The sequence below is a fragment of the Diplotaxodon limnothrissa genome, linkage group LG18, assembly GCF_057381915.1.
Source record: "Diplotaxodon limnothrissa isolate DT_005_m linkage group LG18, D_limnothrissa_male_GT1.1, whole genome shotgun sequence".
NCBI classification, from domain to species: Eukaryota; Metazoa; Chordata; class Actinopteri; order Cichliformes; family Cichlidae; genus Diplotaxodon; species Diplotaxodon limnothrissa.
This window is the reverse complement of record NC_140613.1, coordinates 13,752,073-13,770,166: the sequence shown is the minus strand read 5'-3', so window position 1 is coordinate 13,770,166 and position 18,094 is coordinate 13,752,073. Positions and strand designations below refer to the sequence as shown.

Genomic DNA, 18,094 nt, shown 5'->3' with positions numbered 1-18,094 from the left:
TGTTAGCGCTGATACAGAAACTACATTTGCGAAACAGCTAAACATATCACGACTCTGCGTTATTTTATCTGTTTTGTGTTGTTTAACATCATGAATTCAGACCTATTTTGGCCATGTAAAAAATCATTATAGACTTGTAATGTTATAATTGTTGCAATGTCTGCTCCCCCACTGGCCACGTCTGTCATCACGTTTTTTAATCTCAATGACACTTTTGTTTTTAGCCCTTGATCCTCAGATGTGGTAGACTGGAATGAGATAATGTGAAAGACACGAAAGCACCGATGAGCTCGGGCACATAACCAAAGACATATTCAGGAACATCATGTAAGCATGATATCAGCAATTAACGAGTAACCGTGACTTAGACTAGTAACGGTATTGAGAGGATTCGGAGGACAGATGGTCAGGTTAAAAATGCGACTCTGGTGGGACTCGAACCCACAACCTTTGAATCACCTCTCAAGAGCTTGACTAGAAGTCCAATGCGCTATCCATTGCGCCACAGAGCCGGTTGGGAGAGCCCCCTTGGCGCAACATGACCTGACATGTTATACATACAGACATCAATTATACAGACTTTAAAAAGCTTTACTGTAGGAAAACTCTACACACTTAAGCTAAATGTATTTACCTCTGTCAGCAGAGTTTCATCGAAGAGTTTCAAGTTGCGCTGTAGACTTCGGCTCGCGTTTTATCACTTTTGTGTGCAGCTGTTGTGTTTGTATTTGCTGTTCCGCTTTTTAAAACAAGTAAATAAATAAAAAGTCAAATAATTTAAATAATAAATTCAATATTAAATAAGTAAAATTGCATTTAAAAAAGTGAAAGAAAAGAAAAAAAGGGGGTACTTCCGGTGTTCAAGCTTAACTGGTGGTCGTGCTGATCGGTGAAGAACCACAAAAGTAGTAGGTCCAGATATGTCTAGTCGTAGATTCGTCACATACATTGACACCTCTTGTTGTAAAAGGTTTGAATGACCAAAGTTTTGTAAGGTCGCTCATCCAAGTGACTTCTTCAGTCCCAACTGACTTTAGGTTTCCCCAATCTTATAAACAGTACATTTGCATAATGACTGAAACTAGCACCACTGAAGGAACAATGGGCTAGGAGGTCAGTTAATTGATCATTAATATGTAAATTCTCATGACCATTGATCAACCTAAAGTCAGCTGAGACTAAAGTAGTCACTTGGATGAGTGACGAAACGGCTCTCCTACTGAAAAGCTTTTGGGGATTTACCTACCTGGATGACTGAGCATGCATCAAGATATTCTCATTGTTGTATCTACTCTGTGTGGTAAAATATAATTAATCCAATTAATTTCTGATGCACTCTTGGCCATATTTCTCTTGAAAAAGACATTTAGGAGTCTCAATTACACTTTATTCCAGCATAAATAATAATATGTAAAAGTGACTTACAGCTTCTTTGTTGTGACAGGAATGTTCTTTCAGGCTCAAAATTACTTGATACCATTGATGAGAGACGTGTTTGAGATATGTCTCTCATGAATGGATTATAGGCCAACAATTTAAATATCAGAAATCATTTTTTAGCAGATAATCTTGCCTTGGTCACCTGAGAGAGGGTGTAGGATATTGAAAGACCCCAAATCCCTGATGACCCCGGGCAGATCCCCAAAGATGTATTTAGAACAGCAATGTGCGTGTGTATCTGCATGAACTGGTGATTTTATTTATTTGTTGTTAATTAACTTATTACATATAAATTATTTTTGGTAAGCCACATTTTTAATCCAGTCAAACATTACACACACTGGTAGCCCTGGGCTATTTTTCGTGGATTCTCTGCGAGAGGAACATATGGAATAACACCACTTAACGCGATCACCAGTTAAACTGTAACACCGGAAGTAGTTAGCAATAAGCAACAGTTAGCTTTGCGTTTGATGTTGTGATTAAAGGTCGCCGGGAAGCAAAATGTCGGAGCAAACGATAACTATGACAGTCGCATACGGTAATAAGATTTCGGCTTTAAACTACACCTTAATCACCACAAAATATAAGTAAAAATTGGGTTTCGTTGTGGCTAAAGCTAGCTAGAAACGGCTCAGCTTCTGTAGCTCTTCTCCACAGACTGTGTGGTTATGTTACTTGAATCCCGCTGGTTATGTGTTGTTCTTCAATAACAAATTAAATATATAAACTACTGTAAATATCAGCATTTATTAAACACGTTTATGAAGAATTGTGTAGCTGTTGTAATTAGTTTCGTTTGAAGACACTTTACAGCACATTTGGGAAACAGGAGGGCTGCTGAGAGAAATTGTATTGTTGCCAATCGCTTGTTAAATGTTTTGTAATTATTTTTCCTCACACGATAGTGAAACAAAATTTTGCAACCCATCGTTAAAAACTGAACCAAACGTGCGCGATAGTTTCCGAGATATGCCGCATGTTCTGTAATTGGATGGGTGCAAATACTTTTAAAGACTTTTTTTATTATTGTTTTTTTAATCCTGGTAGGTGACATTTACTTTCTGAATAACACCGATAGAAGACAAAAGGGTGACAATGATAACTCCCAATCCTTAATAGCTTGAGAGCTGTGTAATATTTATTTATTTTCCTATTTCAGGATCCTCTAAGCACAGCATCACGCTAACAGGACATGAGGATGGAAAAGGACCCACTGTTAAAGACCTGTCAGATGCTCTCGCTCAAGCCACCGGAGTCCCACCTGCCTCTCAGAAACTTATCTTTAAAGGTAGACTTTTAGTCTTCCTTTTTTTACACACTCAAATGAGGCCTAATGTAAAATATCAGGTTTTAAAGTTGTCTTTTTTAATTTTAGGGAAGTCACTGAAAGACATGGAAGAGAGCCTTTCCAGCTATGGAATAAAAGAAGGCTGCAAACTCATGATGATTGGAAAGAGGGTAAAGCACATTTATACATGTGCTACATCTCTGGTGCCTGAATATGTGCATTTGCAAAACACTGATGATAATCTCTAAACAGAACAGCCCAGAGGAAGAAGCTGAACTGAGGAAACTCAAAGACATTGAGAAATGTGTGGAGCAGATGGCCAAGAAGCTGGAGAAGGTAGACGGGGAGTTGACTGGACTGAAAAATGTAAGCAATCATAGGTCTTTTTGTTTTTTGATAATATATAGGAAAATAAATAAATATTACACAGCTCTCTTTTGTCCCATCTTCTAATGTATTATTGTCACCCCTATCCTATCCTATCACAGGGCTTTCTCGCCAAAGATCTCCAGGCAGAGGCCTTGGGTAAACTAGACCACAGAGTAAAAATAGCAGCTGAGCAGTTCATGAAGATCTTGGAGGAGATAGATGCTATGGTAATGCTATTTTAAGCGTAAGCATCTGTTTTGAGTGTCTGCTTTAATCGTGTGTGTCATGTATAGCAAACCATCAAATTGCTCCTCTTTTAACAGAGTGTTCCAGAAAATTTCAATGACTGCAGAATGAAGAAAAAAGGACTAATAAAAACAGTGCAGGTTAGTGTTTGTTTTTCCCTCTGACAAAACAATCATGCTTTATTTGAAAACTATTGAGAATCAAAATAAGTCTGATCTTTACCATATGTCCACAGGATTTCCTCGCCCAGTGCGACAAAATCGAGGCTTGTATATCAGACCATCTATCAAAGATCCAGTCAAAAAACCTGGCTTTGGCAGAATAGTGCAGTCTCTTTAGTCACTTATTCTATACATTGCTCTGTGAGCAATGGCAAAGTGTGCAGAAAGCTTCACGTGTGAAGCAGATCCTGGTTTATTTATTGCTGGTGTGAAGCAAATGATCAAGTGGAAAGAAGGATGCTGGTTATCAGGAACGATGTTGGATACGTAACACAAGCAAATCCTCTTGGTTCAAGACAGATGCAAAGTGCCGACTGAGAAACTTTGACCATGAACTTGCAGGAAATGGATCACATGCCATTTTAATTAGCTAAAAGAGCTGTCAATGCCAAATATCTTAAAATGCCCCGTTTGTTGCCCTGTATGTCTAAAACATAATGAGTTTTGTTCCTCATTGTGCACAAGCTGCAGTGAATGATTTATGATCAGAAATATATAGACACTGTTTAATTGGGGAAGTTCCAAAAAGCAATATCCACTCAGGATAGTGGATTGTTCCCATTGGGCCACAAGAGGCTTATTATGTTGTGGGATAAACATTTATTGCCCTTATGGGTCTGAATGGGTCACTGTTCCCTGGCTTTTACCTGCCATGCTGTCTTTTGAGAACAAGCAATCAACTAGCGACCTTGTACAAGGCGTACCCTGCCTCCCACCCCCCATGACCATGAATTGTGAAAAGTGGTTAAGAAAACTGATGAGTGGATTTTCCAATATGAGTCTGGCACTTGTGAGACTGGCAAATTTTCTTCATCATATGTGATAAGCAAAATTTATTTGGGTTTTAAACTGATTGGCCCAGAGCAATAACAGCAAAATTACAAGTAAAAAAAGAAAAGGTTAGTACTGCAGGAGTGTCCATATATCGCAATCGCATGTACTATATTCAACATCAAGAATCCTAAGAAATCAAGCACCTAAATCCAGTGGCTGATCCTGAGTGTTCATGTATCTTTGAATCTTGTGCTAAGACTGATGCATCACATCGAATTCTTTGGTTTTAAAATAAAACTTTAAAAAAAATAAAGAGCACTGGTGATTCTTCTCAGAATACATTTTAATCTCCACGCTTATTCTATAAAATACAGCTGATTCATTTGCAATAACAGACATCTGGTGTCAGTTTATTTCCAGCTTTATCCGTGGGGGTCTTTTTATACATCTCCACTAGCTTATAGAGACCCCCTAGTAGTGTTATGACAGATGTGCAAACAAGCTTTCAAAGTAGGATTGGTTGGAGGGACCCAGAGGTCCAAAAAGCAGCTTAAACAAATGAGCTTCAGTAAAGTAGACCACAGTAAAGCTTTGTCATGAGCCAAATTACAGAACATAGCTTTCCTAACTTGAATGGAAACTCATTAAACATAGACATGGAGTAAAGAATGAACCCACTAGTCATCCTTATCCTTTGCACCGTGTTTCAGAATACGTGTGAATGCTACATAGTTGAAATTTCCTTTTTTATCAATGGGCGCCTCGCGGAAGAGCTCGTCCACTTCTTCATCTGTAAACCTGTCACCCATAGTGGTGAGCAGCTCCCGCAGGCACTCCTCCTGAATCACACCTGTGTGAAGAAACAGTTTCACTCTTGCAGGTGCTTCCTGATGTTAGCACTGAGCAGATATCTTCAAATTAAGCACTTACTACAAAACAATGTCTCTACATGCCAGAGTCTGAGACAAATTCACATAAAAAGATGCGAAACTTAAACAGTTGAACACATCAGCTCACCTGTGCCCTCCTCGTCGAAACAGGCGAAAGCGTTACGGATCACTTCCTCTGGATCTGTGCCGTTCAGCTTCTCTCCGAACATCGTCAGGAACATGGTGAAGTTGATTGGGCCAGGTGCTTCATTCATCATGGCCTCCAGGTACTCATCTGTGGGGTTCTTACCTGGGAAAAAGCTCAAGGTCAGAGTGACTCTAACCTGCTAACCACATTTAATGGTTTGTTTTTAGAAAAAGATTGAAATCTTTTAACTTCTGAATACGAGCCCCAAATAATGCAGTTTTAACTCCATAAGACGTTATCACTAACTAAATATGTGTAAATAAATCAAGTTTACCTAATGAGGCCAGCATGTCATGAAGGTCTTCTTTGTCGATGAAGCCGTCCCTGTTTTGATCGATCATGTTGAAAGCCTCTTTGAACTCCTGGATTTGAGACTGATCAAACATGGCAAACACATTGGAGGTGGCACGCTGAGGACGCTTTTTGGTGTTCTTTCCCTTGGCCCTTTTGCTTGACATGTTGGCAGGTTGTTAGTCCCTCTCCTGTAATACAGGAGCATGAAAGTTGTCAGCTTGGATCAAGCAACACGTTCAAATGAAAGATTCATTCACATTTTTTTCTTATCTTGACTTCATTACTGACGCTCTCCATCTGGTGAAAGTTCCTTGGTTACACTGGCTATTAAGTGTCTTTAGATTATTTACTGTGCAAGCTATGAACTGGAAGGTTAATGTAGGTGAGTTCAGGCAATGCATTTAATACTAATGAAAACTTATTAACATGGTTACAAGATGTTGGTAATTCAATTTAAAGTCAATTTGGTTGACACTACTATCACATTGTCATATAGCCTCCTAATTTGCCTTTTTTTAAAAAGCAGCTAAATATTATACACTCAGTGGCCACTTTGTTAGGTACAACTTTACATTAACACAAGTACGTAGTCAACAAGAACATCATGTGCCACCAACTCAGTGCAGTCTCTTAACAAAGCAGACTTGGTTAGGAATGTCAAATATAGTTCCTTATTCAATTTATGCCTTGAAGATTTAAACGAATTATGACAAAAGGGGGTCCAATCCAGTAATGGGTGAACCTAACTAAAGAGTCTGACGAGTTTAGCTCAGTCTATGATCACTTACAACGGATATATGCACTCGGTACTTGTTTTGTGATACGAAAGCACTTAAGTTGTCATTTGTTTACTGGATATTTATGTTATTAGATCAATATAATTTCAAATTATGCTCACCTGTCACGCAATAACATAACAATAACGCAAATATAGGTATTGACATGTTGTTTACATCACTCATATTTGAGCTGTAGCACACACGCACTACATAGCGCAATGCAGGAATCACACAAAATGCGAAGAAAACCCCTTAATTATTTGCCAGCTTTGCCAGCTAGCCCCTTGCTGACCTAAATAACTGACTGACCAGGCTAGCCTTAGCGAGCTAGCAGAGATTTATTCACAAGAAAAAAACGAGTCCTTAGTCTTCAAACTCTGCAGCTTCATAAACATAAAATAAATCGCCTACCTTAGAAAAAACGTATAATTTCTAGGCCCAAAAAGCTGCACACACAGCTACCACAGCATCCACAAGCTGATGAAGAGGAACATCAATGTTTTATTTCCTCTTGCCTAAACTGACCAATGAGAGTGAAGTTGGAAGAAACCAACAGTCTGGAATATTCCACGCCTTGGGTTTGTTTACGTCCCTCTCCTCTTCTTGTTTTGGATGAAATGACCTACGTACTGCTTGTGGTAATAATAAATCCATGATTTATACACTGATACGATTATAAGTACAGCCTTAATTGAATCATGTTTTTTATTTGTCCGGACGACCAATAATGTAGTCAACATATGTCACCACTAGGTGGCAGCAATTACTTGCATGTCCAAGACGTTTGTTTGAATTAGCCAAAATGGTTAATGAGTCTTTGTTTTCAATATTTAATAAGGAAGTTGAACCACTAAATATTTTTTTGCGCAGCGGAATAATAACGGATCGATTTCAAACAAATAAGCTAAACTATAATCTAAGGGAAAGTGAAGTTTAAAACTTAACAGCATTGGTGTTAAATTTGGTCGGTGGATGATATGATTGTACTAGGTTAGCAGGTTTTTGTTTTTTAAGACTGAGAACCCGTGCTCTATTGTATTTTCTTTTATTAGTGGCATTTTTTCTTCTTCTTTTTTCGGTTTGTGGTGCAGTTCATATGCCTTTTATTACAGTGAACTGGGTGAAACCACTGGAGTCCTGCATATGCCCCTGAAGTACAGTACACAGCGGAGGGCCAGGCCAAAAAGAAGCTCCTCAGCTCAGCTGGCCTGTCTCATGGTCTCATGGTCTAAATTTAAAGCTGCCCCAGCCTTAAAAGGTCCTGACGGTGTCTTGCGCATTCTGCCGAGTGGCAGCATTATTTTTGTTCTGTGGACTGCCGCCCTGTCCACTGCCCCTCACCCTGCTGCTTTGCCTGGATCTCAACTTGCTTTAGCTACTTCTGGATTAACACACATTTTCTCTTATTTTCAGCGATTGTGGATTTTTAATTTGTGGTGAGTGAGTGTGCATATTTTCTTAAATAAGCTGAAGTACTTATGTGCTCTGGTTATCATTTAAAACCATGACTCCATAAGGCCCTAGGCCGGCTTCCACTGTATGATTATGATTATTTATTTTTTACTTAGTTTGTTTATAAATGTGTTTTAATTAATCAGTTTTATTACATAGCCTACTAACAGGGTTTTGTTCATTTTGAGAACTAGTGCTCTGGTATATTAGCCTGCATGTGTCATTGTAGTGAAGTGTCATCCTAATCTTCCAATTAACACCAGCCTTACCTTACAAAACTTTACGTTTTTATGACCTGGCCTTGTTAAAATGTTTTTAATGCATTCTGTGCCTTCATGGCTTACAGTCCAGTTCAGTGTGTAACTCTGGATGGCTTAGTCTGCTTGTAGTAGATGTTGCTCAAGCACATAAAAAGGAGAAAATAGTTTTGTGTAATTTGGGAGAAACTGCAGATCATATAGTTACTGTTGCCTGCCTCCCAGCTGGAGCTGCTCTTCTTTTTAACCTGAGCCATATCTAAAATAACTTAAGTGGCCTCACATGGGGAAAGGTCAGCTGGATGATATTATTATTATTATTATTATTATTATTATTAGACAAAATATCAATATTTCATTCATTCCAATCTGCTTTATGTTGTCTTACAATAAACATAAAACCTTTGAAGTTGGACTTTTATTTTGAAGAAACAACCATCTAGGCTTTAGGAATTTGCCATTGTCACAATATTCTGACATTTTATAACTCGGATATATGAATAACTAAATAACCCTCAATTAAGCAAGTACTGAACATAGATATTTGGTAGCTTAATTACACAAAACCTGCAAAATCAGTAAGTATATTTTAACTTGTTCTTGCCATCTGTCCACGCTTGGTGTCCAGTTCATCACAAAACATTTAAAAAGCCCACTGCAGGAAATGATCTGACTGTAAATTTACATATTATTGTTCAAGACTTCCTTCCGTCTTCTTCCTCCCTCCACCCTAAGCGGTCACGACAGATGGCTTTTAACAGGTTTCTTCCTGTTAAAAGGGAGTTTTCCTTTCCCACTGTCGCCAAAGCACTTGGTCAAAGGGGTAATATGATTGTTGGGGTTTTCTCTGTTGTAGGGTCTTCACTTTGCCTTGAAGCAACTGTTGCTGTGATTTCACAGTACGTGAATAAAGTTGAATTAAATTGAATTGAAAAATCATCAAAACCACCAGTTTATCACCTGCTGCTTCATTTAACACAAAAGTAGATCTTAACCAGAGCTAACACATAAGCTGCTTGCCCAAAACAAACAAACAAAAAATCACAATAACAAGTTTAAAAACATATTTTTAACAAGCAACCAATTCTCTTATCCCTTAATCCCTGCTCCTACTACCTTATTACCGGCCTCTGCACTAGACTAACCTCCAGTAGAGAAACCAGTCTTTAATAATAACAGTCAGATTGATTCACAGAGCGGGTAAAGTAAAGGACAGTCATTATAAGTTGGCGGAGTGGCCGTCAGGATGTCAGCATCATTACAAGTGACGCAGAAGCTGCAGCATCAGCATCAACATCAACATGAGGAGAAGCAGCAGCAGCATCTCTATGAGAGCAGCTATTACCTGAGCAGCAAGTCGTCTGTTAGCAAGCAGTCATTCTCAACTTTCAAGACCACCAGGCATCGGTAAGAGGATTAGAGTGAAGGGGTTGCAGAGTCCAAGGTTGTAACCTGCCACTCCTAGTACTTCAGAAATGATGAATGTTCCCCTTCAAATATTCAGCATTGTGCTTGTGGTCTGAAGTGGGTTTAGCAGCAGGAAGGAGAGTGCGTGCATACCAAAAAGGGTTTTCATCGAGAGCAGGTGCTTTTTTATGCTATAATTTATTAATTGATTTTCTTTTTTACGGTAATAGATTTTTAAAAAAGAAAATATAGCACTTTTTAATGTTAACATACTGTTGTAGCATGGCCTTTAAAGTTTTAAAGTGTATTAAATGGTAAATCATGAGGGTGACAACGTATTTTCCTTCCAGCTCTTTCTCTACATACGGTAGGTTTAATCAGGAATTAGACATTTAATCTGAAGGAAAAAATGTTTTGTAATAGTTGTTCAAATAGGAAAAAGCTGAAGAAGTGTGTAAGTACAAGTACAAGAAAGCAATAGGGTTCAGGGCCTGGAGTCTTGGCGTAATAGCATGGGGACCATTACACATGGCTGCCAGGTAAACAGAAGGATAGATGTAAAACAACAGCCACTCTCCCTTGTTTTTTTATAGCTCAGATTTGTGAACTGACTTTTATTTTAAATCTCATCTCTAAGTGTCAAAGCAGACATGTCAATATCGAACCTCCTAAATTGTCCAGTTATATGAGAGTAATCCACTTATAAAGTCTATATCTTAAAGTAATGTTTCTAAGTTCATATCCAAAGGCTTTTTCTCATGTGTTTGTGTTTATACATGAGTTTTGTTGCTATAACATCTATTTAAGGAGGCAGGTGCATAGGAGAGGGACAAACTGATCCAATGTTTGAAACAGACTCCCACACACTATCTAACTTGGACAAACTATTTATTTGTGATGCTTTGGCGCTAGACTTTCATGAGGCATTTTGCCAGCAAATAAATGTACTTTTGCAAGTTAAACATTGTGGGAGAATGTTTGCAATGTTGGATCAGACTGTAATGTTTAAATAAAATAATTTCCACTGTGTTAGAGCTGATATATTGACATACTTTTATCTATTAACCCACTGAAGTAATACAGAAAAACAATGAATGCAACAATACAACAACAGCATTAGAATACAACAACATTGCTAAGACATTTATTTCTTCAATGAAATAATTTCTTTTCTTCTGTTCATTTGTTTTCTGTTCTGTTAAATTGCACATTATTGTTATTAGGCCACAAGCTGAATAAAATATGCAATTTAAGGATTTCAATTTGATCAAAAAGGTTAATAATGGCAAAAGGTTTACAGCCTTACCTTGACATCTTTAAAACTACACATTAGTGAATATTGTAAGGAATTTAAATAAAGCCTGACTGATTTATTGACAGGTCGATACTATTGGACAATGATAACTGTCTGCTGCTCTGTCAGCATCACCATTTATAATGACTGACAAATAAACATTTAAAAAAGGGAAAGAAGATCGGAGAAACACCCTTCAGCCATATTTGAGTGTTGATGTTGCAGTGTTTCTCCACCAGAGGGCACTCTGTAACTTCTGTTAAGGCAAGTCTTTCAAATCCCTTAAACACAACCAGCCTACGTAAATAACTACACCTATCAAATACTGGAAAATCTGCATATGTTTCATGTGTCTGAAAAAAAAGAATTAGCCAATGTATCGGTATTCCTCCTAATTAGAAATATCAGTCAGGTTCTATTTTTAAGCCAGTGATTTTTCTTGGGCTTGTTTTTGTTTATCTTTTGTCTCTGAAATTTATGAACATGCACCTTCCCGTACCAACATGCAGTATGGTTAGCATTTCTTTGTCATTTAAGCTGTGGTGCTCAGTGTACATGCTGGAGCTGGGATAACTTTCTAAATGAGGTCAAGGAAAGAATTTCAGCTGTAGTGAAGGGCTGCCAGTTATATTCCTGGACAGCCAAGCTATTTTTGAAGATGCGACATGAGCTTGTTGCCTATAAGCCAACTGTAAAGACATTGTAAAGAAGTGATGATATTGTAGCTGGTTGCAGGCTGGCTTTCACAGTAGTCTGATAGGTATTAACTCGTGGGCCAGTAGTACAGAATAGCTGTTGTTGATTTTAAGCATCTGTGTCTTGTTTATTTACTAAAAAAAATAAATCAATTTGTACTTTACTGATTCTGATTTTCAGACTGACATTCTGTAGCTTGTCAGTCGGAAAAGAAGTGCTCTTTTTCAGCCATCAAACTTTATTACCTTTGACTTTGTTTCACACTGAAGCAGGCATCCTCTCAGCTCACCTGGTGAGTCAGCAATAGAAATAACGTCCTGACATTACAGCATCTTTTGTGAGACTCCATCTGTCTGTCTCTGCTGTGCATTGAGCACCTTCCACAGATTGTGTCCTGCTTCACCAGTACATAACAGACTTCATCAAAGCCACGCGTTCCTGCTTCCTTTTCATGCCAAATGGATAGACTAGCGCTGACTTGGCAGAGATCATGAGTGAGAGTGAGGCTTTAAAACAAGTCTTATGTACAGCAGTCCCAGTTCCATTAAAAACAAAGCCTTCTGACAATAGTGAGGACTAAGAGGCTAATGAAACAGACTGTAAATGGGTCAGGATCTTAGGGAGCGGACCGGAATACATCTTCCTCTCTGAGTAACTGGACTATAGCACCAGCTGAATATGTCTTTATGTAACCACCATATTTATTTAAATGTTTAGTTTTGAGTGAAACATCAGAAACATCAAAAACAAGCACAATATCGCCCTTCTGTCTTTGTCAAAATCCTGGTGTGTTTCTATTGTAATGTGATTCTTAATATTTTCCACCAAGAATATTTTTGCATTGGTTGTAACTGGGTAAAGAAAACTTTATAAAAGTTTGTGTGATTGGAAGAAAAGACTGAGAACCACATTTACTATTATTGTTTGTTTGTTCCAAGAAAACAAACGGATGCAGAAGTCTGATTCTGGCTCAGGTTGTTTCTCTGGCACTCAGCTAACTGGCATTTTATTTCTTCTGAAGATGAAAATTTTTTTTTTTTCTTTGAAAAAAGCCAAGGAATCTTCCACAATCACTCAGCACATCATTATTTAATAAAATAATAATAATAAAAAAATAATAATCATGCAATTTATTTGGAGCTACACTGTTGCTTTAGTAAGATCAATTATGCCTTTTACCTCTTAGCAAGAAGATCTCTGTGAAGACAGAGAAGGGGCAGGAGGTGGTTAAACTGAGCCCACTACCCAAGAGAGCCAAACGCACCTACCTGGCAATGGACAAGGACAAAGAAGTTATCGGCTATGTTATTCCGGTGTTTAGAGCCAAGTGAGTATGCAATCTGAGTTTGTGGATATTTCTTAGCAAGTAATCAGTATAATTTCTGAGATTCATAGTGTCCTCTCTGTTCTCACATCTTGGTTGGTTTGTATCGTTCTAGTCATGATGTAGTTCGGGGCTTAATGGAGGCCCAGGAGGAGGAGGTCACAGAGGAGGGCATCAACTATGTGGCCATGAGGAACCTGTTTGTCAGGGAGGCCAGGGAGGCCATGGAGGTGAAAGTGGAGAAGAAAACCAGGTCAAAGCATGTCAGGGAATCTGCTGAACGCCTGGAAATGAGCAGGACGGTAAATCCTTTCCATAGTTTTGTGAATGCAAAGGTTTAACCATTTTCACATGACCCATACAGGCGTTGATGGGCTTCATATCACACACTCCCGCTACAGATGGAGGAAAGGTCGGAGTTCCGTAAGAAAATGAACCCAGACAGCCTGACACACCGCCCAGAGTTCATTGTCAAGCCCCGTGGACAGACTGTTTGGGAGGGCAAGGATGTCAAGTTGCACTGCACCGTGGCTGGATGGCCCAAACCCAGGATTGCCTGGTACGTTCCAGGTTTATAAGTTCCCTTCTTCTCTGAGTCACAAAAAAAGAGGCTGATGAAAACAGTCTGTCATGCGTGTGTCATAGAGAAGTTTCCATCCAACACGTCAGTCGAGTTTATTTTCCACAGTTGCCACATAAACACCTACATGCACCATGGCAATTAAAAACTCTGAAGACAAGAGTAAAAATAAACATTGGTTTTCTGCTGCTTTTAAGGTATAAAAACAACGTCCTCATCGATGCCAAAGCCCACTCCGAGAAGTACACAGCTGAGAGCAATTACAACATGCACTCTCTGGAGATCAAGAAGTAGGTAATCATTCAGCTGGCCTCTGAATTAACAGCACACACCCAAGATAAACGGTATTAGTGTTTGTTTGTTTTTTGCAGCGCTGAATCTATTCATGCCGTTAATAGTTAATCGTGATAACCATTTTGTTTCCAGCTGTGATTTCTTCGACACTGCTAAGTATCATATCTCTGCCCTCAATGTGAAAGGGGAAGCTTCTGCTGTGGCCTCTGTGGTTGTGAAAAGTAGGTAACTCGTTTAATGTTCTTTTCCACATGTCCCTCTCTGCAGCAGCTCTAGTCGATTTCAGTTAGCGGTCAAAGTTCAAAGTAGAGGTTTAAAACTCAGCAGTGTCCTACAGTTGTGCCCTGAGTATGTTTCAGGAGACAAATCCCTCCAACTCGCGGACCACAGGAAGGTCTTAAAGCTCATTCACGAGCGTCAAAGGGGCATTTCACCCCTCTGGCCTGTAGGTCTATTTTTTCATCTGTACTCTTGTGTTGAGTTGCCAGTTTTGGTAGCTTTCCGCCAAAAAGATGTCTGCCTTCTCCTGAGTGTAAAGATAGTAGCCAACACTTTTGGAAGAGCCAAAAATTACATTTGAATTCAGCAGCAGTTTTGTTTCCCAGTAGTCTGCTGCTCAAAATCTACAAACCTCGTTAGGGGAAGTTTTAAACGGCCGCTATTTTCTTTTTACCAAACTACACATGCCAACCGTGTCACTGAAAAATGAAGTGCACATTTACCCATGAGAGGAAACATAAATGTTGTCCCTCTTCATCTGAGCTGTAATGTTAATTAGCTGCACACCTCTTTTGTTGAGCAGATATTGACAGGATGACGGCTCTCGCTGTGGTTCACTAGAGACCCAAAGCTTAAGAAATGGCTCTGTAACCCTTTCCAGAGAGACAGATGTCAGTGATGTTTTAAAAAGAGCATGTTTATTTTCTTATATATATATATATATATATATATATATATATATATATATATATATATATATATATATATATATATATATATATACACACAGTGGGGCAAAAAAGTATTTAGTCAGCCACCGATTGTGCAAGTTCCCCCACTTAAAATGATGACAGAGGTCAGTAATTTGCACCAGAGGTACACTTCAACTGTGAGAGACAGAATGTGAAAAAAAATCCATGAATTCACATGGTAGGATTTGTAAAGAATTTATTCGTAAATTAGGGTGGAAAATAAGTATTTGGTCACCTCAAACAAGGAAAATCTCTGGCTCTCACAGACCTGTAACGTCTTCTGTAGGAAGCTTTTCTGTCCCCCACTCGTTACCTGTATGAATGGCACCTGTTTGAACTCATCATCTGTATAAAAGACACCTGTCCACAGCCTCAAACAGTCAGACTCCAAACTCCGCCATGGCCAAGACCAAAGAGCTTTCGAAGGACACCAGGAAAAGTATTGTAGACCTGCACCAGACTGGGAAGAGTGAATCTACAATAGGCAAGCAGCTTGGTGTGAAAAAATCAACTGTGGGAGCAATCATCAGAAAATGGAAGACATACAAGACCACTGATAATCTCCCTCGATCTGGGGCTCCACACAAGATCTCATCCCGTGGGGTCAAAATGATCATGAGAACGGTGAGCAAAGATCCCAGAACCACACGGGGGGACCTGGTGAATGACCTGCAGAGAGCTGGGACCAAAGTAACAAAGGTCACCATCAGTAACACACTACAACGGCAGGGAATCAAATCCCGCAGTGCCAGACGTGTTCCGCTGCTGAAGCCAGTGCATGTCCAGGCCCGTCTGAAGTTTGCCAGAGAGCACATGGATGATACAGCAGAGGATTGGGAGAATGTCATGTGGTCAGATGAAACCAAAGTAGAACTTTTTGGTATAAACTCAACTCGTCGTGTTTGGAGGAAGAAGAACACTGAGTTGCATCCCAAGAACACCATACCTACTGTGAAGCATGGGGGTGGAAACATCATGCTATGGGGCTGTTTTTCTGCCAAGGGGACAGGACGACTGATCCGTGTTAAGGACAGAATGAATGGGGCCATGTATCGTGAGATTTTGAGCCAAAACCTCCTTCCATCAGTGAGAACTTTGAAGATGAAATGAGGCTGGGTCTTCCAACATGACAATGATCCAAAACACACCGCCCGGGCAACAAAGGAGTGGCTCCGTAAGAAGCATTTGAAAGTCCTGGAGTGGCCTAGCCAGTCTCCAGACCTCAACCCCATAGAAAATCTGTGGCGGGAGTTTGAAAGTCCGTGTTGCTCGGCGACAGCCCCAAAACATCACTGCTCTCGAGAAGATCTGCATGGAGGAATGGGCCAAAATACCAGCTACTGTGTGTGCAAACCTGGTAAAGACCTATAGTAAACGTTTGACCTCTGTTATTGCCAACAAAGGTTATGTTACAAAGTATTGAGTTGTATTTTTGTTATTGACCAAATACTTATTTTCCACCCTGATTTACGAATAAATTCTTTACAAATCCTACCATGTGGATTCATGGATTTTTTTTTCACATTCTGTCTCTCACAGTTGAAGTGTACCTCTGGTGCAAATTACTGACCTCTGTCATCATTTTAAGTGGGGGAACTTGCACAATCGGTGGCTGACTAAATACTTTTTTGCCCCACTGTGTGTGTGTGTGTGTGTGTGTGTATATATATATATACACACACACACACACACACACACACACACACACACACACACACACACACACACACATACATACATACATACATATATATATATATATATATATATATATATATATATATATATATATATATATAAAGGGGTGCAACGATACACAAAATTCACGGTTCGGTTCGGTTCGGTTCGATACTTTGGTGTCACGGTTCGATATTTTTTCGATACAAAAAAAATGTTCATGCCTTTTTAATTTGTCATTTATTAAAATTATAAATATATATTTTAACTCAAAAGTACAGTTTTTAAATTTAACCCTAACCCTTGTGCGTGTTTTTTATTTTGACAGCGAATGCGCACCTGCAGACCACTTATGTGCAGCCCTGGTTATTTAGCTCGTCATATTGCAGCCACAGAAATTATTTTGTCCATGAAACCATAAAGCTGCACTTTCTTTTTGCCTTATAGTCTGATTTGTCATAACTTCTCCTGCTGCTTTTACACACGCACTCACATAAGCTCAGCGATTCTCTGCGCGATCAACCTCTCACATGTTTAAGCTTGCTGCAGGAGATTTCACTTGTCATGTTTGCATAGTAAGCTAACGATTAATAAGACGATGTCAGAGGAATTGGTGCACAAATTATCATCACTCACCAATCAGTACTGTCGCTCTCTATACACAGTTCGCACAATTGCAAAGTGAAAGCAAAAAAACAAGCGCAAATTCAAACGCGACTTCAATATGTCACATATTGACAGTGGCTCACCGATGCCAATGACATAATTACCCAGCTACATTTCTGAAAGAATGCAAAAGCATTGACATATATTTTTCCTACAATAGCCCGACGGGCAGGGAAGAGATAGATTTTGGTAGCCCGACTGAAAAAATCGCTAGCTCCGGGACGTCGGGCTAGCGATATTGCAAGCCCTGTATCTGATTGAGGAATCACTCATCTTTGGAAAAGAGAGTTTATTACAGAGAAATGGCTCTTTCCAAAATAAAAGCTATACTATCCGCTTCTTCTGGGCTATATTCTCAGCAGCATAAGGAGAATCATGTGCTAACAGCTGTCTAAATGACTCGGCTAAAGTTAGTAGCATGCTTGTTGTTTTTGTCTTTGCACTAGGATGATGTCGGCGTAAATGTGCAGTCATATTCGTTGTGTTCCCACTAGTGCTTTCAGGTTAATCTCATCAAAATGACCTTAACGCCACAACACGGCAAATCTCCGTTAACGAGCTACCGCCGATCGCTCCGTGCATGGGGCTAGACGGCCAACACGTTAACGAGCTATCTGCGCTAACACACTAGTTCACACCAATGTAATTGAGCATTGCATGGCACATCCAACATACTGTTTTACTTTAGTCCATGACTCGCTTACCTTCAGGGTCATACGTCACATGAAAACCAAAATAATTCCAAACGCCAGATCTGAATGAGAGTGGGGGAGGTCCATGTTGCTGAGAGCTTAACTTCTGTCTCGCTAGCTTGCCCTGTGCTCTTCCTCCTGACTATGCTGTCTGTGTTGAGCGCTCAGTGGATCTGCGCTCGACAGTGCAGCCTAGGCGGAGTAGTCGAACACAGATTCACTGAGCGCTCAACACAGACAGCATCGTCAGAAGGAAAATTGATAAAATAAATTACAAATGTTGTATTGTTCGA

General features: G+C 39.4%; 3 protein-coding genes and 1 non-coding gene across 6 annotated transcripts in view; 2 read left to right on the top strand and 2 right to left on the bottom strand.

Moving 5' to 3' along the window:
- Positions 1-420: 420 nt before the first annotated feature.
- trnar-ucu (transfer RNA arginine (anticodon UCU)) lies at positions 421-512 on the bottom strand. The gene is given in 2 exon segments: positions 421-456; positions 476-512. It is a non-coding gene; the product is annotated as a tRNA-Arg (tRNA).
- Positions 513-1,895: 1,383 nt separating this feature from the next.
- On the top strand, positions 1,896-4,608 carry bag1 (BCL2 associated athanogene 1). Its single transcript, XM_085378224.1, has 7 exons — positions 1,896-1,981; positions 2,603-2,731; positions 2,819-2,901; positions 2,984-3,097; positions 3,220-3,327; positions 3,424-3,486; positions 3,582-4,608. The coding sequence occupies exons 1-7, from the start codon at positions 1,945-1,947 to the stop codon at positions 3,669-3,671; spliced, it is 624 nt and encodes a 207-aa protein (XP_085234350.1). The 5' UTR covers positions 1,896-1,944; the 3' UTR covers positions 3,672-4,608.
- A 68-nt stretch (positions 4,609-4,676) lies between these two features.
- myl12.2 (myosin, light chain 12, genome duplicate 2) lies at positions 4,677-6,977 on the bottom strand. Its single transcript, XM_085378534.1, has 4 exons — positions 6,903-6,977; positions 5,693-5,900; positions 5,359-5,520; positions 4,677-5,191 (listed from the first exon to the last, which is right to left on the bottom strand). The coding sequence occupies exons 2-4, from the start codon at positions 5,874-5,876 to the stop codon at positions 5,019-5,021; spliced, it is 519 nt and encodes a 172-aa protein (XP_085234660.1). The 5' UTR covers positions 5,877-5,900; positions 6,903-6,977; the 3' UTR covers positions 4,677-5,018.
- A 657-nt stretch (positions 6,978-7,634) lies between these two features.
- myom1a (myomesin 1a (skelemin)) overlaps positions 7,635-18,094 on the top strand; it is a 32,091-nt gene continuing 21,631 nt past the window's right edge. For 2 of the 3 annotated variants that reach the window (XM_085377215.1, XM_085377214.1), the window contains exons 1-7: positions 7,861-7,927; positions 9,396-9,607; positions 12,784-12,924; positions 13,037-13,223; positions 13,323-13,480; positions 13,699-13,791; positions 13,928-14,016. In XM_085377215.1, coding sequence (XP_085233341.1) covers positions 9,447-9,607; positions 12,784-12,924; positions 13,037-13,223; positions 13,323-13,480; positions 13,699-13,791; positions 13,928-14,016 — 829 coding nt within the window. In that variant the 5' untranslated portion in view covers positions 7,861-7,927; positions 9,396-9,446. Of the gene's footprint in view, positions 7,928-9,395; positions 9,608-12,783; positions 12,925-13,036; positions 13,224-13,322; positions 13,481-13,698; positions 13,792-13,927; positions 14,017-18,094 lie in introns of all 3 variants that reach the window. The other variant, XM_085377216.1, reaches the window with a different exon arrangement.

Bases quoted from the DNA above. Each gene is read 5' to 3' on its own strand.
- bag1 (XM_085378224.1), top strand. From the start codon at position 1,945: ATGTCGGAGCAAACGATAACTATGACAGTCGCATACG. The intron at 2,732-2,818 runs GTAGACTTTTAG...TTTTAATTTTAG, and splicing joins TCAGAAACTTATCTTTAAAG to GGAAGTCACTGAAAGACATG. The intron at 3,487-3,581 runs GTTAGTGTTTGT...ATATGTCCACAG, and splicing joins GACTAATAAAAACAGTGCAG to GATTTCCTCGCCCAGTGCGA.
- myl12.2 (XM_085378534.1), bottom strand. From the start codon at position 5,876: ATGTCAAGCAAAAGGGCCAAGGGAAAGAACACCAAAAAGCGTCCTCAG. The intron at 5,521-5,692 runs GTAAACTTGATT...GCTTTTTCCCAG, and splicing joins TGACATGCTGGCCTCATTAG to GTAAGAACCCCACAGATGAG. The intron at 5,192-5,358 runs GTGAGCTGATGT...TTCTTCACACAG, and splicing joins TTTCGACGAGGAGGGCACAG to GTGTGATTCAGGAGGAGTGC.